Source organism: Aulonocara stuartgranti (assembly GCF_965226115.1).
Source record: "Aulonocara stuartgranti genome assembly, chromosome: 12".
Classification (NCBI taxonomy): Eukaryota; Metazoa; Chordata; class Actinopteri; order Cichliformes; family Cichlidae; genus Aulonocara; species Aulonocara stuartgranti.
The window spans coordinates 9,988,814-10,016,686 of NC_138948.1; the positions used below are offsets into that span (position 1 = coordinate 9,988,814).

Below are 27,873 nucleotides of genomic sequence, written 5' to 3' on the forward strand. Positions count from 1 at the left end.
GCATCCTCATGGCTCCGTGTGTTTGACAACCAAAAAGTAGTTCTTATTTTTGAAAACCATGTTCAAAATTTTCAGTTAATAAAATGGATGATGTCTTTTTAATGTAACTGTTATTATTCTGAGAAATAATATAAACATTTAAAATAAAAGTTACCAAACACCTCATGCTTATAGTTATTTAAAAATTTTTTAAAAAAGCTTTGACGTACAAAAACACTATCAAGAACAGGAAGATATCTGACATGCATAATGTTTTTAAAATGAAGTTGAACATTAATTACAGCAGTCCTGTTAATCCTAACCAATTAACAGGGTGGAAAACAAACACACCACTGTACTCCCAGAGGAACCCACCCGAGGGATTAATAAAGTTCTATCTAATCTAATCTAATCTACTCTGAACATTTCTATTAAAAATAATCATTTAAAAAACAAAAAAACCCGAGAAGGTCTATTTGTTTGATGTAAAAGCATTTAAACAGCCGACGCAAAGGTGTGTGAGTCAGAGAGAGCAGTTTTGAAGATAAAGAGAACAGAGCTATTAATTCAGCATGCTCATGTGGGGGTTTCCAGTGTTATTGTTATCATCTGGAGTCACTTATTCTGTCCTGTCTACCTGTTCAAAGCCATTTTCTGAAAATTGTTCTATTTACTGTCTGCCCCCACAGAACACTTGAGAAAAAGGAATTCTGTTGATTTAGCATTGATATAAAGATGAATTCACAGTTCATTCATACATTTAGCTTGTCAGTTTTTCCCTACTTGTTTCTACATTTAGAATCAGAATTTCTTCATGTGTAGGTCAGTTTACCAGTTTAGTTCTGTGCTATTTAAACTACAAAAGGAAGGTATTTTGTTCTTTAGTAGTAATGGGGCAGTTAAATTGCTGGATGTTAGATTTTTCCTCTGCTTAAGAATTTTTGACAACCCCTTTTTCCCCAAGTGCAAATTAGTGCCAATAGTTTCAAATAGGTCCATAATTTGCTGAGCAAAGACACAGTTTTTGTAGTTTAGCTTCTTTTAAACCACCACAATGGATTTTTAAATAAGCAATCAGTGTGTGATTGGGGTTTTACACAAATTGTTGTAAATTTGTATTTTATAGCTATCTAAATCTAAATCTCTTTTATGCCCGTTTTGACAGGGAGAACACCGACCCTGTCCTGTCCCCTCTCCCCTCAACCGACCCTGCTCCGGTCCTGAGCACTCATGAGCTGAGGCGTGTGTTCCGGAGCATTAACACCAGGAAGGCGGCCGGGCCGGATGGAGTGCTGGGCCGGGTGCTAAAAGACTGTGCTGCGGACCTGGCGGACGTCTTCACCTCTATATATAACACCTCGTTGTCCTGTTCACTGGTACCATCCTGTTTCAAAGCAGCAACCATCGTTCCCATCCCAAAACAGTCAAATGTCACATGTCTGAACGATTTCAGACCTGTGGCACTCACCCCCATTCCCGCCAAATGCCTGGAGAGACTGGTCATTAAACACATCAGAGCTGCTTTTCCACCATCCCTGGACTCGCACCAGTTTGCATACAGGGAGAACCGGTCAACCGAGGATGCGATCGCCACAGTGCTGCACACATTACTGAAGCACTTGGAACACAGGAACACCTATGCACGGCTCCTCTTTGTAGACTACAGCTCGGCTTTTAATACCATCCGGCCATACAAACTCCGTCCCAAACTCCACCAACTGGGACTTAACTCCTCTCTGTGCAACTGGATTGTGGACTTCCTCACTAACCGTAGACAGAGTGTCAGAGTGGGTAAGAACACCTCTTCCACCCTTGTGGTCAACACCGGTGCCCCTCAGGGGTGTGTTCTGAGCCCTCTGCTATACACTCTCTTCACCCATGACTGTATTTCCTCCTGCGCGTCCAATCTCATTGTTAAGTTTGCAGATGACACTACAGTGCTCGGACTTATATCCAACAATGATGAGACAAACTATAGGACAGAGGTGCAACAACTAGAGTCATGGTGCCACGACAATAACTTGGTCTTAAACACCAAAAAGACCAAGGAGATCATTGTAGATTTCCGGAAGAGGGGCCATAACAACCATCTGCCTCTCTTCATTGGCAGTGAGGCGGTGGAGAGGGTGAGCAGTTTTAAATTCTTGGGGGTAACTGTGACCGAGGACCTGTCCTGGGGCAACCATATCACCTCAGTTGTACGGAAGGCCCAACAGCGCCTCTACTACCTGAGGAGACTGCGGAGCGCACACATTCCCAGATCTCTGATGTTGAACTTCTACAACTGTGCCATCAGCAGCGTTCTGACGTATGGATTTCTAGTGTGGTTCCCCAGCTGCACCAAGGCCGATCAGCAAGCACTCCAGCGGGTGGTGAAAGAAGCTGGCAGAATTATTGGAACAAGTCTGCCAGAGATCAGTAATATCTTCCCCACTCGCTGTCTGAGGAGGGTGCACAGTATCCTGCGGGACCAACATCACCCTGCGCGCCACCTTTTCCATCTGCTGCCCTCAGGGAGAAGGTACAGGTCTATACAGGCCAGAACATCCAGACTGGCCAACAGCCTGTATCCACAGGCTGTGAGGCTCCTGAACTCTCTGCCCCCCTCTCGCGGACAATAACCATATCCAACTTCTTAATAGCAATGAACTGGTCTGCATTGGTGCATCATATCTTTATTCTCTTCCCCCTCCTGCCCCCCCCCCCCCCCCCTTTCTTAAATAGATAACTATCATATCTGATATCATATCTCACAGTACAATAATATTGAATGGGTTGCATTGTTGTATTTTGTCATGTTTCTCAGGTCTTTGTCTGAATTTCTACAAACATTATTGCTAAGGATTGTCTTATTGCATTGGAGTCACACTGGGTTAAATATGTACACTTGGGTTTTAAGGGGTATTTATTATTTTCTTCTTTTTTTTGGGTTGTATGGAAGCCCCAAACGCAATTTCATTGTTCTTGACAATGACAATAAATAAATAAATACTAAATACTATAATTTGAAAAAAAAAAAGATGCCTAAAGAGATGTCAGTGCAATGGAGGGCTGCCCTGATTACTTTGGAAAAAAATTTTAACAACAGAAGGACTGCTAAAACTTTACAAGTTACTAAATCAATGATGTGCTAAAGGAATGAATGCACTGGGCAACTTAGCAAGACCAAAAGCCAAGAAAGACCAAGGCATATCATTTTCAAGGTCTATAATCTTAGAGTTTGCCAGAAAACAATTAATACGTAGCCTATCCAGTTCTGGGGAAAACTAACAAACAAACAAACAATCAAAGAAACAATCTTTGGTCAGAAAAATTTAAATTAACTTGCATCTAAAAAAGGGAAGAAATCCTCTGTATCCTGAAAGTATCATGATACAAAGCATGTTATATTATCTGTCAAATATAGTAGAGGCAGTTTTGTAACATGACAAGCATGACTGTCAATGTAACTGAACCACTAATATTTGTAATAGTGAAGCATACAGGGCTGTAGTCTCTGCTCAGATTCACCCAAATGCTGCCAAACTGATCAGGCAGCACTTAGCAGTGCAAATGAATAATGACCCAAACCATACTATGAAAATGACTCAAGAGTTTCTTGAGGAAAGGAATTTGGACATTCTTCAATGGTCAAGTCACCTGATTTGAACTCAGTGGAGCATACTTTTGAGTTATTAAATACAAAACTGAATGCAGAAACATCCACAAATAAGTATCAGCTGAAGGTAGATGCAGTAAGGGCCCATCAGAGCATCTTAAGGGAGGAACACAGAGTAAGTATTAAAACTAATCAGTGTATTTAAAATTATATTTTGCTCAATTATCATTGAAAAATGGAGACTATGTATGAAAATAAGTCTAATTCCTAAACAGTTAATGTTTTTGTTTTTTTGGGGTTTTTTTTTTTGTAAAACTACTTGAATTAAAGCTCAAAGTCACCTCAGTCATATCTTGATTGTTTCATTTAAAATACACTTTGGCAATGCACAGAGGCAAAAACTAGCTAAAATGCACCTTTGTTCAGTAAATTATTTACCTAACTAAATAAGCACCAAGGATAAAAATAGAAATTCAAATTCTTTCTGAATGCATTTTTTATTAAAAAGATATACCAAGCAAGCAGAACATAGTGGAAATTCAATATCTCTTACATCCAGCAGTCTTTTCTCTGTTGCAACTACTGTTTACAGTTTCTTAAGCATGGTGGATAAGCCAGCTAAGCTCCACCGGTTTGTGAAGTCATCACTATTACATATCATCTTCTACTTAAATTAACACTATATCTGGTGAATTCGGGATCTTGAAACCTCAGTCCTCCAGTTTTCTCTTTTAAGATCTTCCATTTAGTAGTACATTTCCTCTACATTATACAAAAGTCAGCCCTTTCTGATGTGTCTATGGGTGAGAAAGATCAACTTTTTTTTGTTCCACCAAAGTATTTCTTGCATTGGTGATTTTCTTCATATCCATTCTAGCTCCGATTTTGTTGTATTACAGTGCCCACTTTGAATTCCTCAATTACACTTCTGGATGTCTTTGATTTGCAGGAGGTTGTTTTTTTTTTATCATCGCCAATCCTTTTTCTGACAGGCCCTCTCATTTTTTTTTCTTTGGTGGTCACTGTAGATGAGAATGTGGATGCCCAAACTATCAACAGCCAAGCTTTCAATGGCAGAAATGTTACTCTATAAAACAAAGGAATTATGACTATTTGGATAATAAAATCCATCACAGATATTGCAGTCTGAAAACAAAACATTAAAATATGTTTTACTTATTACACATTGTACACTAAGTCTCTCACTGAAAGCCCGGTCCATGATTTTTCAATCAAAGATGCCATACTTTTCCAAAGATTAAAGTCATAGTTAATGTCAGAGGCATCTTTTGCTTTTGATTACTGACAGTATGTGCAGCAATGCCGGATGCTGAAGGTTAGCAGTCCTGTTTAAAGAGCAAGAAAATCAGTAAAACAGTGGTTGGAGGTGTTTACAGGTTTATTTGTCAGGAGGGTTTTGTCTTGTTTTGAAATGTTGAGTTTTTCACTTTGTTTACATAGTTTTTTTTAATCCTCTGACTTTTTTTGTTTTTACTGGCCTTCACAAATTCACACATTTTGGTAACTGATTGGGTTTAGGAATTGAAAACTACATGTTTAGTTTAAGGTATGGGAAAAAAATTCTTGAAATATGCTTCTTCACATTACTAACCCTCCACACTGAAGTGAGATGCTGCTGTCACTGACAATTGGCGGGATTTGATACCCTAGAAATTAAGTTTATGGTGGTAATATTTTGTACAGATTTCAGGTCTACTTTTTTTAATAGTGTAGAGCAATGAGCTGAAACAAATGTCCATCTACCACCTACTTACACTTTTTAAAACAGTACAGTTCTTTCAAGTCAGCATAATAAGCCTTACAGGTAAAAGCTAGTAGAAAAATAAGGGAAAATAATTTATGAGTCCTCTTTATCCATGGGTATCATTATGTTGCACAGCTGACAAAAGCAAGACACCTACCATGGTAGGTAAAGAAACTGTGTGAGCGAGTCAGGATTTTATTATTTCCAGGTAGACTATGCTTCTTTTGAATGGTTATTGAGTACTGGAGTAAAAAGCCAGTAACAGTAACAGTTACTAACCATTATTAGAGCAGCAGAGTGGCAATAAAATCTTGAATACATTATAAGTATTTGATATCAAATGTATATTTCATCATACAGCTCTAATTTCAAATATATTTGTTATACAAACCTTTATCTTAATTAACTTTGGGTGTAAATGCCTCTCCATCATCAAAATTCCTGCTGGTCCTCCCAAGGGCAGCTTATAGAAATCGTATGTGATTAGACCCCCTACTAAAGTTCCTAAAGGTTCTCAAAGAATCAGTTGGCCTCTGGGTACAATCATCACTTAATAAAATGTAATCATCTGACACTTATCTGCTTCATGAAAAGAAAGATAGAGGAAAATAATTTCAGTAATTCCACACAGTAATTCCTAACTAACTCATAAGAACCTATTCTCATTGCATTCAGCTGTTGCAGATCGAGCATAATAACTTTTAATTTTTATTGCACAAAAGGATGAGACCGTGAAGGTAAAGCATCTAGGACAGAAACAGCTGCATTATACTGCTAACACAACTTTGACTCTTTGCACGAATCTGCACAGACAGCACGCTAATGCTAAGCTAGCCAAGAACTCAGAGTGATGTTAAAGCTGAATGTTTGCCGACTCCAACCCAACAGTCAGACCTTGAACTTCAATAGGTAACAAACTGATGAGCAGTCAGGCTGCAGCCTCCATTTCTACCTGTTTATGTTTGTACAGCAGAATCACTGTGGTGGTCGTTTTGTGGTGCCTCTATGCTGGTTTTCGTTTTTGGCTTTGTGTTCATACCTAAATATAGTAAGTATAATGCAGCTGTTTCTGTCCTAGATGCTTTACCTTCACGGTCTCATCCTTTTGTGCAATAAAAATTAAAAGTTATTATGCTCGATCTGCAACAGCTGAATGCAATGAGAATAGGTTCTTATGAGTTAGTTAGGAATTACTGTGTGGAATTACTGAAATTATTTTCCTCTATCTTTCTTTTCATGAAGCAGATAAGTGTCAGATGATTACATTTTATTAAGTGATGATTGTACCCAGAGGCCAACTGATTCTTTGAGAACCTTTAGGAACTTTAGTAGGGGGTCTAATCACATACGATTTCTATAAGCTGCCCTTGGGAGGACCAGCAGGAATTTTGATGATGGAGAGGCATTTACACCCAAAGTTAATTAAGATAAAGGTTTGTATAACAAATATATTTGAAATTAGAGCTGTATGATGAAATATACATTTGATATCAAATACTTATAATGTATTCAAGATTTTATTGCCACTCTGCTGCTCTAATAATGGTTAGTAACTGTTACTGTTACTGGCTTTTTACTCCAGTACTCAATAACCATTCAAAAGAAGCATAGTCTACCTGGAAATAATAAAATCCTGACTCGCTCACACAGTTTCTTTACCTACCATGGTAGGTGTCTTGCTTTTGTCAGCTGTGCAACATAATGATACCCATGGATAAAGAGGACTCATAAATTATTTTCCCTTACTTTTACCTGTAAGGCTTATTATGCTGACTTGAAAGAACTGTACTGTTTTAAAAAGTGTAAGTAGGTGGTAGATGGACATTTGTTTCAGCTCATGGGGCGATCGTGGCTCATGGGGCGATCGTGGCTCAAGAGTTAGGAGTTCACCTTGTAATCGGAAGGTTGCCGGTTCGAGCCCCGGCTTGGACAGTCTCGGTCGTTGTGTCCTTGGGCAAGACACTTCACCCGTTGCCTACTGGTGGTGGTCAGAGGGCCCGGTGGCGCCAGTGTCCGGCAGCCTCGCCTCTGTCAGTGCGCCCCAGGGTGGCTGTGGCTACAATGTAGCTTGCCATCACCAGTGTGTGAATGTGTGTGTGAATGGGTGGATGACTGGATATGTAAAGCGCTTTGGGGTCCTTAGGGACTAGTAAAGCGCTATATAAATACAGGCCATTTACCATCTAAATACTAAGAGAAAACTTATATGACTTTATTTTTTTGAGTAATGACCCCAACACTAATGAAAGCAAAGAAGGGAAATACCTCCAACTAAACCAACATTTAACCACACAGCATGCAGTTAATTGCATGAATGTAATGCCTTTGATATGCTGCTTGGCAATGATGGTCACTATCAAAGTGGAGCCAGTGAGAACCCAATAAAAATTGATAAGGCATTGGTACAATAAGCAATACTGATAATGGAATCGGAATTGCTAAATCCTTATCAATCAAAAGCTACCAGACACTGAATCAATTAGAAAAAGAACAGAACTGATTCTGCTTTCATTTATTTCTATCTCTGATCCAAGCAATGTTAATCAGTGAATTTTGTTTTTGTAGCTTTGAGTCATCTATGATGGAGCTGCTCATTCCTAATTAAATAATGGATATTGTTGATCTGATTTGTTGGCTGACTAACCTTTTGCACAAGTACAAATGAGAAGAGTAGGGCTGTAAACCTTGTCTAAAGATTTTCCAAAACAAACGTGCTTTGCGCTTTCTTTTTTGTCTATAAATTGCTTTTTTTGCTGTTTTACATCAGTTTGTACAATCATCCACAAGCAAGAGTTTCAGACAATCTTTTAAGTCCAAGAGCATGAGAATCGATTAGTCTCGATTAGTGTCGTATCACATTTTAGACAATCCCAATAACAGACAGTTTCCCAAATCATGGTTTACGCCTAGCCCCAACTAAGCAGAAAATTTCTGTAAAGTGCAAAAAAACTTGATCTAAATCTCAGTTTAGACCAAATCTGTGTTTTGGAAAATGAGCATTTATTGCTTGAATAAAAAGCTAAATTCCTGTTTTCTTTGCCCCACGAGAGGTTTAAAAACAGGATTTAAAATTTAAAAAAAATTGGTGTGTTTCTCTTTGTGCACGTGCATGCCTTTTACAGTATGAGTAAAATCATGATATTATCATGTTAAAAAACCAAAGGCTTTTATTTTTTTAGTTTAAGTAATTAATTGATTTATTTTGCAGAAATATATAGATAAATGGAAATAAAACAAGGAGCAGTCGGCCAGTTTTTTGGTTATGGGATTTTATTAGCTTCCATTAACCAATTTTAAACAATGACAATAGGCAAAAAGAAAAAAAAAAATAATTAAAAGGAAAAAAAAAGCAACTTTAGGGCTCATGTCTGCTAGTACCTCCTCTACTCTGTAGTATATTAAACTGCTGCCCATGTGTGACTATGTAACAGTGTAATAGATTTTGTAAAATCTAACCTGTTTCGGTGAGGTTGGATTTTTCAGCAGTCAAATGTACCTGCTATAAAAGAATGTTTTTGCTTGCTTGATCTACTGCTATCAGCTGGCGTTATCAAAGAGAAATAGTTTTTTTTAAATGCATATTTTTAGAAGTCATGTGCACTGGTCTGAAAACAACTTTACTGGTATCACAGCCAGTGTAAAAGGTGGAAGTAGTTACTATGATGTAATCCACTGGTTAAGAAGCCTTAAGATTAGTGCTTTTATTGTGCCATCTTAGTTTTAAAGAAATGTGATTTCCTCACTGAATAATGACTTATAATTGATAGATTTTTAGGCAGTGAGCGTGATGACAGAATACCATGGATAATACTCTTCTTTTTTCTTTTCTTTTTTTTTAAATGACCAAGATTTTATAAAATAGGCTTATTTTTTGCATTCAATGCGACCCAAAATGAGCGACTAAGTTCATAAACACATCGGGTCAAGACAGATCAAAACAGGTCAAAACAGAAAGCCATTTTTCCAGTAGACTTATATAAGAAAATAAAGTCTCTGCAAGAAAAGCTATTGTCATCTGTGACAATAGCTTGACTTGTGACAGAGTATACTTTAGGTTTAAGGCACTTCTGCATTGGCTTCATATTCCACAACCCAGAAGCTACAACCATCTTTTATACTGTCTACGACTGATACTATGTTGGAATGTTCTAGCAAGATTTGGAATGGCAAGGGACATCTGCAGAGTTAGACAACTTTTCTGAAAACAAAGCAGTGCTCATTTTCTGTCAGAAAAATAAGGCAACTATTCCTGTGCAGCATGTTGAATATTGACTGTAAAAGACGCCTAATCATCTTAGTAGTATGTGCAACTATGAGAAACAAAACAAAAATTAAATGGATAATCTGTAGAAAAATAATTGCCATATGATATAAGGCATTAATTGACCAATAAAGATGACTTCTAAGAAAAACAAAATTAAAAAGTTATCTTGATTCTGCATTTACAATTCTGCCTAAATCTGTGCAATGTTACCGGTGGCACCAAACATGAGTTAAGTCTACCCTCTAGAAGCTACCAGTTGTGGCAGTTATTTTATTTCATTTCAACTGAATTGAACTGGATTCAGTTTATATAGCAAAATCACAATAACAGCCATCTCAAGGTGCTTTATATGAGGTAAAGACCAGATAATATTAGAGAGGTTATCTCTGATATTTGTAAAGGCAAATAAGTTAAACTATTTCTCTCAGGACAAGCTAGCAGTAGTTTAATAAGCGTGTTGTACATTGTGGTTTTTGCTGACATTGTTATATATATATTTTTTTACAGTGTATTTCTTTCTTTGATATCAAATACAGTGCAAGCTGAAATACCCAATCTGCAGTCTCTCAAAAATAGCCTTGTATTTTTTAAGTTGACATCCATATATTTTTAAAAAATAAAAGTAGGTAAAATGGATTTCCAAAGCTGTAAAGTATGAATACATTCACAGCAATTTAAGAAAGATTTTTCAACTGAGAGCATTGCAACACTTATACCTTAAGCAACTATTGAACTAGGATCCATATGACTGTTCCTTTGGAGCACAGCAGTCTTATAACTACATCGGAGAGCAGAGTAGGATAGATACAGTAATGTGTCCAGAACATACAGTATAGTTGTCATCATCAGTCAGAATATCTATTGCTTTGGTGGAGGCCATACGGCAATTTTTATTCCCCATTTGGCATCAGCTCAGGTCTCTTATCTGTGTCTGTTTACACCGCATTTTCTTTTTGTTCCCAATTCTTTCCATTTCAGACCCAATCATTTGTGTTTTGATGCCAGCGTGTATTTTTCAAATGTTTCTTGTTTAACAAATGATTGAAAATAGAGATGCTTTTAGTAATCAAAATTATGCCCTTGTTTTCAATTGAATGAGCCCACTAAAAAAACATTGTGACAGTTGGTTTAATTTGCTTTCCTAAATGGACCTCTGAGACTCGCCCTTCTCAAACAATTTTGAGTGTAATGGCCTCCATTTTTACATCTCACGGAGGTAAACTGATTTCTACCCTGTACAAAGACAAGAACTCATTCAATACTTGAAGTAAAGACCGGAACATCTTTAGAAAAAAAGAACCCATAAGATCACTTTCACATTGTGGTGGTAGATAGTATTGTGTACCATATTTGCACTGTAAAATGTACAAAATATCACCAAGTTGTTGGCTAGTGGCCTGCAATCTTATTCACAAGCACTTTGAAGCATGTTTATTTATTTACAACATACAGTGTACTCTGAAACAGTAACACATTTATAAATAAATATTGCAATCTTAACATCGTACAGTTCTCCTTTTTTATTGTCGGTTCTTCATGACTCGTCACCTGAGCTTAACGAAGGTGAGGCAACCTTTGCCTGTTCTGAGTCCTTCTTTCCACTTATTCTTTTATGTGCTATCATTCACCAGCAGGCCTATTACTTTCAGTCTTTGTCCTTGCCCTGTCATTCCTTCCTCACCCTCTCAAACATGATTTCAAATAAATAGGTATCTAGAAGGAAAAAAAGGATCATATATTCTTAAATCTTAATAAATCTCTGAAATAAAACGCTACAGTTAATATCTTCCCAAATTAGGGAAAAACATAACAAAGAAAAACATAAAAACCTTCTATTTATCAAAAAGGACAAACAAAAGGAAAAAAAACCCAATATATTCATAATAATGTTCAACAAGCTGGTACGTATCCATATTTGTTCGTCAGGTATCCATTCCATTATCATTATCCATTCACATGTCATTCAGTACATCCTGTTATCTCAATGTTCAACACTGCAGGTACTCCTGTCTGTCTGGTTGCCTATGTGGTACATTTTTTTTAATAATCTTCATTATTAGGTGCTCAGTCAGGCTTTGCAAAGCCCAACCACTTCCTTTTTTTTTAATATGAGACACTTCAGTCAGTCCCCTTACACTCAGTGTTTCACTGTGTGTGTATTTTTCTTTTTTTTTTAACTTCACAAATGTTCTACTGTTGTCCAATCACAGACAAGGAGATGGGCCAGGGGATGACAGGAGTGATTCTGGATAGAGGGAGAAAGCCATCATTGGCTGCAGGGAAAACAGAAAATCAGCCTCAAATATGGCTAATGTCCTTTCCTGTTTGTAATTGTGCAAGAATAAATGCCTCTGTCTTGGATCCAAGGGAGAAACAGTCTTTTGTAAGATACATCATTTTCCAACTCTCAAGACACTCTGTTGTTTCAAGAAAGAGCACATTTGCCTGAATACAGAGCTGAATGGCAATTCCCACTAGTAACTGCAAAATGCCTGAATTTCTAGTTGAGTACTTGGACTATATATATTTATTACATTTCACATGTTACTTATGAGAAATGCCATAAGAAATGGGTCACATGATAAACCAACAACACATATTCGTCAGAGAACTCATTACGTAACCATTCTGCAGACTCGGCAGGTAAATGTTTGTATATCAAAAGTAGATCAATGATTAGTCAACGGCCACAGCAAAGGTTGGCAATAAACCACACGAGTAAAAAAGACTTCTGAAGGCAGGACATGATGTAAGTCCTTCCCATCCTCGTTTAAATGTAAAGTGGCTTACAAATGTCTGTCCAATAACGTACCCTGAATTTACTGTAAGTATCTATACAATGGTTTACTAATTTTCTGAAAGTAAACATTTAAAACAATAGTGACTTTATTATTGATTTTTACACTAATATTTTCACAATAAATAAAACAGAAAAAACTCAAAGTTTTTTATTATTTGCTACCATTAATTTTAGTGTGAGCTAGTGATGCTTTTCATAGCCTAAGGGATGCTAAATGTAAGCGTCCCCAACCCAACACAATGTCTCTTAGATACTCTTCCAGACACATCATCACACTTTATGTTCCCTTCACGCTTCCTATATCCCTCCCATTCTCCCTCCATATATCCACTGCAAAGGCATTATAGGTGAATTGTACTCATTGTCCATTCTCCCCCTACTGTACTAATCCTCTGCCCCGCCATTTCTCAGTTTCTTTCCCATCAGTCACAGATTGTCTTGTAGCCTTTCCATATAGGTTCTGATTTCAGACTGACCTAGGTCCATATCCTGGCACACCCACTTGATATCATCTTCACTCCCATTCGTCACCAGGACTGATGAGTTGGTGTATGGGCCACCACCTGAATTATCATTGGGCAGAACAGTGGCAAAAGATGTGAATTTGACACGTTTGCGTTTGGCCGCTGCAACAGCAGCTGCAGCTGTGGCTTGGGGGGAATTATTCAGATGCTCCTTTTGACCTGTAGCATCTTTGCCACCAGTAGTGATTGCTGAAAGGCACTGATGCGATTCTGGAACAGATCTAGGCAAGGTTTGTCCATGGGTGACACCCCGATGTCCACCTCTGCCACCGCTCCCACTTATAGTGCCCATTCCCATTACCAAGGTGTTACCAGCCCCATTCAGTAGATACTTGTTCTCCTCGTAGCCCCCTTCATTGCGGTCAATTATGGTGGTGCACTCATCCGGCATGCCACCCTGGCATTGGTCAGGGTGGTCTGCTAAAAGGTCAGCCTCAGTGCCAAGCCACACCCAGTCGTGGGCATGGTTCATGTTGCCTCCTGCCTCTAGAACTGGGACTTGCTTGTGACGGTATCTGCAGAGGAAAATTCGTAATGAAACATCAATGGAGGTAAAAATTTAAACAGATGCAGTTTCATGACTATAATCTATAGGCATTATCAGACAATACAAGGAATGACTGCAAAAATTAATACTCAGATAAAAGTTGAGGATTTTACCCCATCAAAATATCACTAAAAAGTTCAAGAAAATTTGAAGGAGAATTAAGTCCAATTTTAGGTTTTCATGGTACTAGCAAAGCAATAAGTGATGCATCACGGGTCTGTTATCCATCCATCCATTTTCTCAACTGCTTAACCAGTTTTGGGTTGCTGGGAACAATCAACTTACATTTGGTGAGAGTCATTTGTCATTTGATTTGTCTCTTAAAATCCACACAAAATAGCAGCACACAAAGGATATGAGAACATAAAACATGTTTAATGCAAAAACATTTATCTGAGAGGTATGCTGGATTTTTGTGCCAACCACCGCTGCTTTCCACTGATCACTTAATAAGCCACAGAGCAATTAATGTTCTCTGCCATTTTGAAACAAAAAGGAGAGGACAGAATCAGAAAAGAACAGATAACTGATTACTGCATTTGATCAGCTGATTTTAGAGGCTAAAGCGGGAGGAAGGATGACTGGAAGGATGCAATCTTATCACAGGTAAAATAAGCTCATTGAACATTCCTGCTATTGTAAGGGTAATTCATTATTTATTTATTATTTTTATAATTGTTTAGGCTCAGTGATATGTGTTTCTAATAAACTAGCCTGTTGATATGAATACTTCACTCCCAACTGGAGCAGTAGTTACCTCTCTAAAAAGTAAAGACTGAGTGTATCAATGGGATCTTGAAAATCAGACAACAATCTCTACACTTGAAATTGTTTTATTTTCAATTGACTTCTCTCAAAAGGTTTCTCTCACAAAATAATGTGGTTGAGCAAAGGTGCTTATGCCCATCATTAAATATTGTTTGCAATGAATAAGCTTTCTTACAGGTTTTAACTTTGTACAAGACATTGATCTGGCTTAAATTTTAATCCTCCAATAGACAATGGTTACCTAATATGGGCATATTAGGCCCATACCGATTACCTGTCAAAACCAGCTTTTTGGTTCATAGATCCTTTCAGTTTCACATTATATTCCACCCATATATTAACTAACCATAATGGACCTGCCTCAGTATTTAATGTGCATCATGTTTTGTTGCTGAGTAACATGTTTAGGTTTTCAGGGTTTTTTTTGTTTTTTTTACCTGAAAGCAAAGCTGACACAGTTGATGAGGAAAACCAGTATTGCCAGGCAGAATACTCCCAGAAGGGCATACATCCCAATCTCCAGGTCTGACAGGCCTCTAGTGGGCTGGGTTAGCTCACTGTTTCCAGTCCCCGGTACCTCCACTGGTGCTGGGTAGCTACTGTAGTCGCCTGGTTGGTTGGGGCCACTGCCACGACTACTGCTGCTGCCACCACCAGCACCTTTGCCACCTGAAGCACGATGGGTTACTGTACTCTTGGTTGTTGAGCTAACCTGAAAATGGAAACGAAAACACAGATATAGTAAATGGTTAAAATATGTGGATTTTGTATATTCATTTGGATTCACGTAAATACGGCATTATTACACAAGACTGACTCCCTCTCCCCATTCTCCTGCTGGCCTGCTCGCACACTACGCAGCGACATATTGTCCTCTCTGCATCACAGTTATGTTATTTACTATATTTAACACAGCAATTTTCACAGAGGCAGGAAACATTGGGAGCTCTGTGCTAAGCATGGATAATGATCAGACTATATGTGTGACATACTGGAATGCCCTGGACCAAGAAGGTGCACAACCACTCACAGTGATTACACTACTTAAACAAACTAAACTTTGATGATTAAATGTGTTTATCCAATGTGAGTAAACTCTAAAACTACAGTTTAAGGAAAATACTCTTAAAAATATCCTTTCCTCACTGTTTTATTATTGTTTTTTTTTCCATACCTTCCTCATGGCTCCTTCCTCTCGGTCCACTGCTGCACTGTTGGATTTCCACTCTCCTCCATCTTTTGTCCGTTGTTCACTGGTGCTGTTATCCAACCCTCCACCATCATCTTGCCCCCCTCTTCCCATCACTCCTCTTTCGTCATTTTTTGCTCCAAACTTAACTATAACATTTCCAACTCCAGATGCCAGCACACTCTTCCTTTTTGACTTCTGGCAAGTTTCAGAGATGACCATCTCTACTCGAAACAATGCCCCCTGCCCATCACCTTCTGCTACTACAATGGGCCAGTGCTGTTCCTAAATGACAACGAGAATGTGGAAGTTAATACCTTACAGTTTAAAACGCGTTTAGGCAGCTTTTGTTATGACTTTGCAAACTATAAATAAACCTTAACTGAACTGAATTGAATTGAATTTGGGCTTTCTGCTCTAAAAAGCATGATCTACAAATGTATAAAACTGTCACTTGTTTGCACTGCTGACAATATAAAGGAAGATGCCAGTACCTGATTGGTAACAGAAATGACATTCTCATCAAGTGAGACAGCTGAAAGTAGGAAGTCTTTTGGATCATATATATCCAATGGTGTCACTGAACCATCACTGTACTGGATCCATGCACTGATCCCAGCTTCCTGAAAAAGAGAAAAAAACCCTGCACAATTACAACTGAAGCTTTTAAATAGTTCATCCAGAAGATCAAAGAGAATATCTATCACTGATACTTTTTCTTTGCACAAGATAGAAAGAATGTTGTCATCTGATATTTCAAGCAAAGATAACTGACATCAACAAAGAGTCCTTGCTTTTTATTGGCTGTTCCCTCTTTCTTCTTTTGTGCCTTGCTTTATTTTACTTCCTCGCCTGTCTCTGTGATTTCTGATCTGTTTCCTATCATGTTTCCTATGTTTGTCTTTTTTTTGGTCTTGTTAACACCTGATCTTGCTTTTGTTCATCACAGTACATTCCTATCATGGGCCATGGCATACAGTTTTATACTTGCTGGACTCTTGTAAGTTTCAAGTTGGCTCCTTGGTAAAGTTCACATTTTATGCACTCAACGTGCCATTCTAAAAGTGTCTGCATTTTAGTTTTCTATTTAACGAAGTGAGTAGTGAAAGAGGTCATCTATGTCCACTGTGATTGACCATCTTTGAACAGAAGAGGTGGCTTACGACACCAACTGTCTGCCACCTACAGTGAAGTTTTGAGATCCCTTACTTCTCTAAAGTAGTTCACTTTAACATCATTGAAATTGTTAAATGCTATTGTATAAGCTTGGGAACTACTTGATGGAACACCTTTCTTCGACTCTGAGATTGGCCCACAGTCACTCACTTTTTAGAAAATACTCAAAGTCCACATTCACAGACTCAAAAGACTGTGGCATGCTCCTGTTAAATCCTTAGGGCAGTGTAAAATCATCAAGTGCATGAGATGTCGCTGACATTTAACCTTTTAGGAACCCCTTCCATACATTTCTGCAGGTTTTGCCCAGTGTAGTTATCCAGATCTAATACCACAGTAATTTCAAACATGTTATCAGGAGAAGCACAAAAAATTGGAAAGCTAATATTAGATATTACAAAGTCTCAAAGACCCAACTGTGTAACTTTTTAATCTTATTTACTGGTATATGGCATTTTCATAATGTTGTCGTAGTCTTGGGTCATTTGTCCCAGCCTTTTAGAATTAATGGTGTTTTGTGATTTCTTTGTGTATAATATTTTGGTTTTATATTTTTCAGTATCTTTTGGGCTCCTATGTTTAGTTTTCATGTTGTCTTGTCATGATGTCTCATCACCCTTTCCTGTGTGTCATTCCATGTTTCCCCAGCCTGTCATGTCTCTCTCTCTTGTGCTCTCTCATCCCCTCTCTCTCGTGTTCCCTCACTCCTTCTCTCATCTGCCTCTTCCTGCCATACATCCTTCCAAGCTTAAGCCCTCTGTCTCCCTTTGTTCAGTGTGAGGCTGCTTGTTCGTCTTCTCCCGTGTTCCTGGGCCCTAGTTTTTCCATTATCCCTGTGCTTTGCTTCTAGTTCAGTTTTTCCAGTTTATTTTAGCTATTGGTTTTGGTTTCTCTTATTTTGTACTTTCGTGTTCCACATTCAATAAACAGCGTGTTTTTCGTTCAACCTTGTCCCTTCCTCGAGTGTCTGTATTTGGGTCCGCTAAAAAGAAACACATGGTCTGCCGCCGCAGACCCATGACAAATGTATTTTGTCCAAATGCTGACCACACGTAATTTTCAGTTTGTTCATTTCTTACACAATTTTTTAACTAGATTTTCAAAGTAGCTTAAGAAAATTAAAAAAAATGTAAAAATTAATTTTAAAAAATTGCTAAAATCTAATTGCTAAAACTAGATGTTAGCAATTGTACATTTCCACCTTCATAATTGTTAGTCTGCAATGCTATGCTTCCCAAACACATTTCATTATTCAGTATTGACAACTAAAACCTATACACCTGTTTTGTGGACAGAAACACTTTTTTTCTCTGATTTGTCTTTTTCCTGTTCAATTACAACAGGAAAAAAATCCATCCAAAGAAAAATACTTTCTGAATTTCACACTAAATGTACAAGAAAAGCAAAGATTTTTCTTCTTTCTTAAAATAATATCAGATAAGATAAACCTTTATAAACCATTTCTTTAAATGGTCCTGCTTCACAGATTTACATTGACAAACAGCTTTGTTCTTCTTATTAATAAAAATAAAAAGACTAATGCACTGATATAACCTAGTAAGTAAGATTTAGTACCTTTTTTAAATAAACTGCAGGATCAAACCTGTATTTTGATTGAGGTGAGCTGCTTAGCCCTTGGGTGGTATTTATGTTGTGGCAATTTTAAAACAAACAAACAAAAATAAGTATGAAGACAGCCTAACATATTCTATATAACTTCATAAGGTATAAAATAAACTTTGGCAATGTCATTAAAAAATCAAGAATAATAAGTAAATGGTACCTGTTAACTGTGTTAACGGGTATGTGTGATGATATAACGGATCAAAGTGGAGACGGAGACGAGTTAAAAAAAGATTTTTAAATGTTATAACAATTTTAGTTTCACTGTGTTTGTAAACATAGGTGACAAATTCATTTTGCGATTTATTTTTTTTATTTATTTATTTATTTTTGCCTGTCCAGTTTGGATCTTTAGCCATCAGAATTGTTGTCTGAAGGCCAAGAAAGATGCCAAGTGGATTTACTTTACCAAGTGGATCATCATGGCCTTGCCATATTGGTCCATTTGATTGACCTTTATTATAATTATGTATTTATTTTATTTTCGTTTTTTAAAGACGGGACAGACATGACTGGGGGATAGGACAGGGAGATGAATGAAAGAAAGAGAGGGAGAGAAAGAAAAATAGAGGGGAGAAGAGATGGTGAGAAAGGGGGGAAGAAAAAAAAGAAAGAAAAACAAACAAAACACCTGGATCACCTGTATGGAGATAAAAAAAACCAGAAGAGAAAACAAACAACAAAGAGCAACATAATAAAAACAACACCATCACAATAAACTAGCTAACAATAGATAACAGTAGATACTTTTTTAATTTCACCTGTTGAGAATGAAAAAAGAAAACAAGCCGAAGAAAACGAGAGCACTAGAATAAACAACATCACGATGATCTATGGGAATATAACAGTAAATACTAAATATTAAACATTATTGTGCAGCACCTAAGATCGACAGTGTGCTTTGAGGTAGGAGCCAAAAAGGGTGTAGTTTGTGTGTGTGAGCACCCGTGTGTACACCTGTGAGCATGGACGCGCTTGTTTTTAAAAGGTTCCTTCATGTAATGATCTGCTAGAGGGTGTGGGGAGCCACAGCCCCGTCCACCAGGGCATGAAGCAGGTATGGAGGAGATCAAAACTCCAGACATCCAGAGGCCCTCAGAACACAAGAGACCAAGGAAGACCAACAGAGGGGCAGCCGCGCCACTGTCCCAGAAAAGCTGAGGAGAGTCCCAGATGAGGGGTCACTCAGCAGCCGCGGAGCAGAAGCCAGGGGGGGTGGCAGTGACGTGCCCGTGAGCTCCGCCGGCAGCCAGCTGTGCCAGAGTGACCGAGCCCCAGGCCAAGAGGCCAAGGGCACCCCACCCCCGAAGTGGCCTGAGCGAGCCCCAGTCTCCAGGCCCCGATAAGCAGCCACCAAGGAGTGAGCCAGTGTGTACCTGGACGCCCATCCTCCACCCGCTCATATGTAGTGTTGATGCATGTGTGTTCTAAGGTGCATTTAAAACCCAGGAGGGCATCATTGTTGCGATTTAATTTCTTTTACTGGATTGTATTTAGGGCCTGAAGTTTCATTTAAAAAAAGAAATGGCTGTTGTAATCGGTTGCTGCTGTAATTGCTATAGTCTTGAAGTTACACTTCCCTAATTTGAAACTGATTATGGGAGAGATAGCATCTAGATAATGTTCGCAGTGCAGAATTACTATTTAAGAGCCATGATTACAACCTTTAGGGAATTACTGTGAAGAGAGGAACAGGCAATGATGGTGGCCATCATTTCACTTGTGTAATAAAAACCTAAAGGCAGAGAGTTGTCTGCATGTGAATCACATGGCTACATGCCCAAACTAGATAAAGTGAGAGGATGTGATGGCTTGCAGAAATGTTTTAATGTGTGAGTAAAATCACAGATATTCATAAGAACAAAAATCTTTTTATATAATTCATCCATCCATGTTCAGTGTGTCTGCCTCTGGCTCTATGAAAGCTGGGGTATGCTCACCCCTCATGCAACCTTGAACTGGGTACTCATCTAGCTGCATCTTCTTATTGGAGCCGAGAAGTAAATCTGAATAACAGGATCATAAAATTTTAGCAGATGTAGACTTGACGTAAAGTGATCTCCTACCTGTTTAGGTGTATGTAGCAGGTCAGCAGCTGTGGTTGTTAACTGTATGGCTTGAGAATTTACAGGACTTGGACTCAAACTAAGGGACAAAGATGCAACCAGCTGGACTCCCAGGTCAGAAATGGTGACCTTCAGGTAAAAAAAAAAAAAAAAGCAGTATTAAAAAAGTTCAAGTTGTAGTTTTTGTCCCCTTTTAAAGGTTTGTTATTCTGATGATGATCCTAAAATGTAAAGTCAGTCACTTTAAAACGGGGTAGATTCAGCACATTTGGAACTCTTTAGATCAGTAATGGAAGACTGATACATTAATATAGCATAATTACAAAATAAAAGCGATTCTTCAAGCGTACAACTTTTGTATCAGACATTATTTAGACATTAAACATGCTATAAGTAAGAGTACAGTTCACACTTTAAGTAAATCACAACACTCTTTGTATGCCATGCCATGGTCTGATGCTGCATTATTTAATAAATATGCATAATTTGAGTTCATTGTGTACAGGTGCAGCCCTAATAAACACGTGTTTACTTACTCTGTGAGGAACTTTGGTTGTTGTTTGCTTTCAGATGTAATTAATCTTAATATTGGCCTCTGGTAGAACCTTTAATCTGCTAAATTGGACTCAAGAATATATATAATAAAGCAATATTTACCTTGTCATCTAATACAGTTACAGTCTTCTCTGCCAGTATCGAGTCAGACAAGGGGGACAGAACCTGCAACAAAAGACAATACAAAAACATATTTAAGTTCAAGTTTAAATCACCTATCCTGGCAAGCTAGATGTTAAAAAGCAACGAAATATGAGTTTTGGTCTCATAGTTTTGAAAAGTATATAAATAACAGGAACAAGGTTATGTTGTGGCTTATAGGAAAATCATTCTACAAGAAATGATGTTATTTATTTTGTCAAAAGTGGTCAATGGCAAAAGTGCCCAAAAATGAACAAATGTTGCTGTTTCAATGTAAAACAGTGGTTTACTCAGACACACAGACTCAGACACATAGTGTTCACTACATGTACACAGACTACTATTTCTGGACACACATCTGTTTTCACATATAAAAAACACATTCACGTCATTTTGGACATTCTCTCTTATTTGCTTTGTGAGGAAATTTCTTGTGTGGACTGAGCCATTGCCTCTTCTAAACCAAATGACTTTAAGAATCTTATTTTTTTTGAAAGGAAGTGTATTTAATTTCTTTTAACTGTTAAGTAAATAGAAAGTCCAAGGATGTTCTTGAAAGACATCCAACAGATGCCAAATATTTTTTCAACCAAGTCTAAATGTCAAGAAAATGTGTTGAGATTACAGCTGTTTAAATGTTTGCTGATAAGTCCTGCTACTCAGCTGTCATCTTGTTAATGCCTTTATTCAGCAGCAATTTTGAAGCATTAACTAAATGCAAAACTGAATTTAATGTCTTTGGTTACCAGGAAAGGTATTTCTAAAAACTCAAATCCACCCCCCCCCTCCCCCCCCCCCCCCCCCCAATATTTTTTAACTTTAAAAAGTTTGCTGAATAAATGAGGTTTAAGAAAAGCTTCTTTTCACCCCCCAAGGAAATCATACTTTTTCTATTTTTTTGTGATTTGCTGTGAAAGTAATTGGACATCAGTAAGTACAGTTTTTATAGAACAAACAGTAAAAAACATTGTACAACAGAAATGCATAAAATAGCTTTTTTGCTGTCTGAGTGAATATTTCCTTAAGGTGAAATTTTAACATTGTCAGTGCAAGAGCAGTGAGAGCCACCATTGTGCCACATAAACTTGGAGTAGTTAGGAGGTTAACACACACAGACTGATCATCATTGATTCATTTCTGCACAGCATGTCTTAGACACACATGCAAATACATACAGACAAACATGGATCTGTAAAAGCTGATGGTGCTGGTATTGCATGTGTAAAGAAAACTCAGGGAAACTCTGCTGCTGTCATCACACAGCGAAGCACACGCTAAGTAACGAAAACACATCTACGCACAAATGCACACAGACCGTGTTCCCGTCTGCATTCCAGCTGTGCCCCAGTGTGTCAGCATTCAACTAAGACAACAAGGCCAAAACTAAAGACAACTCAAATGAAAACAGAGTGGATGAAAAGAAAAAGGGACAGTGTAAGTAAGATGGCAAGCAAGCAAGAGAAAAATAAATAGAGTAGGTGTCAGAAGGAGAGGGACAATGACAAATAGAGGAGGACAGTAAGTGAAAGGGGCAGAAAAAAGGAGCATGAAAAAGATTGGGGTACAGATGAACAGGGAAACAGCAGACAGACACTGATAGAGATTAGGGGGCCCATGTTGTAGTGTACTACTTCGCCCAGCGACAGGAGGACAGGCAGATCTGATTGGTGTACAAAGACAATCTCGCAGCAAATGTGTCAGGGCGTCAAACTTAATCCCACCCTCAGCAAGGTAACAAAATGCAATGACTGACGGCTCTGGGATTGCTCCTCAAGACCGGCAGAGAATAACAAGGTGAGAAAGAGAGACTGGGGATAGAAAGGAAAGAGAGACGGGAAAAAGAGGAAGAAGCGAGACTCAGGAAGACAGAGCTGGGGGCTAAAATTGAAATGTCAAACTATCAAATGATGCCTGTCGACTCTGGCATCTCAGTGGGAATTCTCGGTAAATTCTCTCTCCTGGCTCCCAAACGGTCCACAGCTGTACATGTGTGTGTTTGTGTGTGTGTGTGCACGCATACATTAATGCAGAAGTCCCCTGCTAACACACACCCAGCTGTTACCAAAAATCATGCCACTTATGCACTGAACTTCAGTCCAACCATTTTTTATTTACTTGTTAATGGATGTGAAACATACTCTTCAACACATTAATGAATGCGACCATAAAAATACATAATTTCTATATATGTGATGTATGCAAGAGAGAACAGAAAACAACATAAGACGACACTGATGAGGACTGCGAAACATTTGGTGGTTTTGCTTTAGTTCTGCTACATAACCGTGCATAAGTAAATAACAGAATAAGCCACAGAACTATCCTCCACTGTCACACTGAGTTACAATGGCCAGGCTCATTGGAATGCAGAAAGTGCACAACTGTGTTCAGTGTGTATATGTGTATAATTTGTGAGCATCACGCTGAGATGTCAGGGCCAAATTCAACATTTAATTGTGGCTAATTGTATAACAAGCTAGCAGGGGAGGCTTATATATGAGGAACGGGGATAGTGTTTACATCACCGGAGTACTTATGGCTGTAATGTGAAGTGCCGAATTACACTGCACTTGACATAATGAGTTCTTTCAACTGTCTTTTTCTGGACTTTGTAAAAAGCAGTGAATACATTGCTTGTGGAATTTCTTTTTTTTTTTTACATACTCAAATACTGTATGATGAGTAAATGACCCACTGCAGTCAGTTTCTTAACTTTACTATAGGGATGAATATAGACTTCAGTAAGCAGAAAGGGTTCTTTTGGTGTTAGAGCTTATAATATCAACCAGCTTAGTTACAATTGAAGGGGAAGAGATGGGTTGCACTTTTAGTGATGAAGCAAGCAAGAGAATACCTGTATATTGGTGTGTCCCAGGTCCCGCCCGATTACGATTCGTCCATCTATTAATCTGGCAATGCGAGGCTCTTCTATCTGCAGAATACAGAAACAGGAGGCAGTCAAAGGATACATTATTTATTGTTTAGAAAGAATTACAATAATAATATACCTTTGGGTGCATCTCTTAATTTTTGAATTCAGGTGTTTTCAGTCCTATTCCAGTGTGATACTCTGATACAATTTACTGCTATACCAAGTCAATTTGTGAAATTTCTGTCCTCCTAGATATACCACAATCAACTGTAAGTGATATTATTACCAAGTGGCAGCTCAGGTACAAAGTGGCAGACCATGTAAAATTACAGAGTAGGGCTGCTGAGTGCTGAGATGCATAGTGTGTAAAAGCTCTGCTGACTCAGTAACTGCAGAGGTCGCAACCTTCTTAACATCAGCAGAAAAAGCGTGTGTTGGGAGCTTCATGCCATGGGTTTCCATGGCAGAGAAGCTCCTGTAGGTGCTATAGTTGTTCACACAGTTCATCTGTAAATGCAAAAAATCAGGATGTATGTTTTGCACTGTCTATATATTAAGCCACTTTACAAGTACTTATTAGAAAGTGTCACTGCCCATAGCTGTGAGCAAATAATTTATATCTCAAAATGTTAAACTATTCCTTTTGTGAAGAAGCCATGATCTGCAAGTGAATAGAAGGGTACTGTTTGTGAGCATTTGTGTATACCCACCTTTAATTGGTCCAAGACCAAATGAGTGATATCAACTTGCCAGTCAGCACCCAGCATGTAAACCATCTCTCCACCTGGGTCAGAAGGTTCTGCGACAAAATGAGTGAGGACCCGCACCAAAGCATACTGGTACTGAAAGGTTAGAACAAGGCCAAATTCAGACTCTGATGCTAAAGTGCACAACAGACTCTTACTTCAATGCTTGTGATTAAACAAAAACATGGCACAGAAGTACAACTCAGTATCAATAACTCAGTATTTAGGCAGATATTATTCAGATTAAACTGCCTTTAAAAGAGTTGTGATCACTCAGAAACAATACTGATTTACAATCAAATGATACCTGTAGGGTGCAGCCTTTGCCCTTTCTGTCATCGTCCTCATCATCTTCACTGTCTCTGGTGGGTCTGAAAAGAAAAGAGATAAATAAGGAAGAAAGAAATAAAATGAAGGGATGGTGAGATTATCCAGTAATTAAATGTCCCCTTTCCTCTCTCCTCTCAGCTCCAGCTGATGTACTGAATAATCTCATCTTCAGGTTACACTTTAAGCCAAATAAAGGACACTTGAGTCTCTAATCTACATTTAACACATTTAAACATTTTACTTGAACATTAAGCACTTGTAATAAGACTAGGATGGTCAAAATATTTTAAACGTAACTGGTCAATTTTCTATTCTTGTGTAATACTATCTGTTGGGCAGCAGTAGATCCAAACTATAGAAATGAGTCTTTGCAACGTTATAAACAACATCAAAAATCTTTTACATTATAAGAATTACATTAAAATGAAATGGAACAACATATGTAAAAATCACTATAACTAGGGGATTTAATAGAGTCTTGAGCAGAACTACATTTGCAACACTACTGAGTCAAAACAGAATTATTGTTTGACTCAGTTTAATTTGGATTCTTTAAACCACCTTTAATTGGTCCAAGACCATTCTTCTGCTTTCATATGGTACCAAAAAGTAAAAAAAAACAACTAACTAAATCATTATATTTGTATTTAAAAATATTGGTCAATGTATTTTGTGTTGTTAATCTAGTAAGCAGCAATCTACTAATAAATAGACTTGCAGCTAAGACAGCTGCATGTCTTTCTTCTTAATTATTTCTTTCTTTTGCAGAATATAGAAAAATACAGTAGTCATTAATTAAATCAGATCTAATCTAATGAAATAAAACATAAGAAATATAAAATGTACTATGAATGTACTAATTTTTCAATGCTAAAAAACAAGAAGGCAACTTGTCTCGATTCGTCTCTAAATGAAAATGTATTTTTATCTATAAGGATGCAAATAAACACATTCTTTCTCCTTTGCCTGCCTCTGTGAAATCTATCATTGACCATATACAGGCACACATAGGATCATATAATCACATAAGAATATACACACAGAGGACTGCATCTGTGTCTTATATCTTTACAGTACCTATGAAACTCAGGTAATATTACAGGAATTTTCTTTCCATTACCCAGTGCCCCAGTTGCACATGTGTCTGTGTGAATGTCTCTACCTAATAGTGCTTGTGTTTCACTCTGTCACATAGTGGTTTGGGGAGATGGAGGTGTGTTTGTGCACACGGCTTGGTGGCTGCGTGAGCAGAAATTGCCAAAATTGAAAAATAGGCCCAGCAGAACAAAATGGAAGGGTGGCAAGATGAGAAATAGGAATAAAACACACAAACACACATACCTGTCATACAAATACACAATCAGAGATAGAAGCACAAAAGTATAATGTTATTTAGAATCATTAAAAGCTCTGTAAATGATGAAAACTTCCAATGTAAACATTAATGCCAATGTAAGTTTTGGCAAGAAACACTCAATTTCTATTTTTAACATCCTGTTATGTGCTTTGTAACACTGGTAGGAATAAACAATATTGTCAGTCTGCAACTTAAAAGTGATACACCTTTGGTTCAGCTTTGAGAGAATTTGGAAAATATGGCATTGTAAGCTGTAGTGTGTGTATATATATATATATATATATATATATATACACACCAAAATGAAAGACAAAATAAAATTTCTCAGAGAAGAGTAGGAAATACAACTCAACAAATGCCTGTACCATGAATTTTTGTGACTTCAAAAACTAGCAGTTCCTCACAGTTCACTGCTCGATTCTAACAGAAATTGCAGGTGTTTGTGTTTCCCTTCTGAATAGTCTTAAAATGTGTTTCTTACCAAAGAAAAAAAAGTCTTTGTAGCATAAATGAAAATGGTGTACGTAAAATGCTCTACATTTTGACAAAATTATGCTAATGCCTACACCTTCTACCGTGTGTTACACTCCCCCATTCCCTCAAGGTCAGACAGGCAAATTACCTCTTGTTAGTGATGATTGGCACCCTCCAGCCCTTGACCTGGCTGAGCTCAGTATCTGACAGATCTATCTGAAGCGGTAGCTTGGGCACCCAGACGGTGAGCTGAAGCTGAGCAGATAGGTGCAGGTATGAGAACTTGATGGTCAAAGACTGCCGACCACGCATTTCTTTGCCATTCACCAAAACCTTGTCACAGTTTGGAGAAACCTAAAAATAAATGTATAAATAAAAAAGAGGGAAAAAACAGTTTGATTGAGACTGGGAAAAACGTGCATGCATGTGTGACATTTTAAACAGAAATCAAATGAGTTGCATGAGTTTTTTCCACAGAAACAGATGCAGCTTCTGTTGTGTATTGCTCAAGCACAGCCTAAAGCAAGTTTTCACAATAATTATAGTGTTGCATCCAGTAAGATATTTGTCACTGATTTATAACAAGTTTATTAATCTTGTAAAGCACTTTGCAAAACTGTTCTGTAATGTGCCCTGAAAGAAAAGGTTAATAATGTACTTCTTCCTGTTGCATTAGTGGCATTTCAGGTTTGCGAATTCTCTCTTGTTATCTCCGCCAACGTGAAGCAACATATTAACATTTAACAGCCTCGAATCAGTAAATCGCAGTCATTTTAAGACATTAGCACAATTTCACTGAATACATAAGATGACCAACAAGAATACTGTGAACCAGAATACCAGTGGGTTTAGCAAAATGCATGATTTCTTTTTTTTGTTTAAAAAAAAAACAGTCTAAAGCTTTTTAACACTCTATAGTACATATTTGTTTTTTTTGAAATTTAATGTTGCAACACAACACCTTCTAATACGGTGATGAGTGGAAAGGGGGTTTGAACTTTGACCTCTGGGTAGAGCAGTCCTTTTAGGAACCAAAACTGCATGGGACATAGCGCTAACAACTGGTAGGAATAATGTTTGTTTCTATACATATTTAAAA

At 37.8% G+C, this 27,873-nt stretch overlaps 2 protein-coding genes across 2 annotated transcripts in view; one reads left to right on the forward strand and one right to left on the reverse strand.

The window, feature by feature from the left end:
• LOC309719526 (uncharacterized protein) overlaps nt 1–1,213 on the forward strand; it is a gene marked incomplete at both ends in the record, with an annotated part of 35,273 nt that extends 34,060 nt beyond the window's left edge. The window contains one exon of the mRNA XM_082555685.1: nt 1,145–1,213. Coding sequence (XP_082411811.1) covers nt 1,145–1,213 — 69 coding nt within the window. The remainder of the gene's footprint in view (nt 1–1,144) is intronic.
• Nucleotides 1,214–8,427: 7,214 nt separating this feature from the next.
• Nucleotides 8,428–27,873, reverse strand: part of LOC309719019 (transmembrane protein 132C) — a 305,935-nt gene continuing 286,489 nt past the window's right edge. Inside the window, exons 7-16 of the mRNA XM_082554778.1 lie at nt 26,923–27,128; nt 24,921–24,984; nt 24,578–24,709; nt 23,850–23,927; nt 20,957–21,019; nt 20,300–20,428; nt 15,929–16,057; nt 15,420–15,719; nt 14,683–14,957; nt 8,428–13,445 (exon numbers count right to left, since the gene is read on the reverse strand). Coding sequence (XP_082410904.1) covers nt 12,833–13,445; nt 14,683–14,957; nt 15,420–15,719; nt 15,929–16,057; nt 20,300–20,428; nt 20,957–21,019; nt 23,850–23,927; nt 24,578–24,709; nt 24,921–24,984; nt 26,923–27,128 — 1,989 coding nt within the window. The 3' untranslated portion in view covers nt 8,428–12,832. The remainder of the gene's footprint in view (nt 13,446–14,682; nt 14,958–15,419; nt 15,720–15,928; nt 16,058–20,299; nt 20,429–20,956; nt 21,020–23,849; nt 23,928–24,577; nt 24,710–24,920; nt 24,985–26,922; nt 27,129–27,873) is intronic.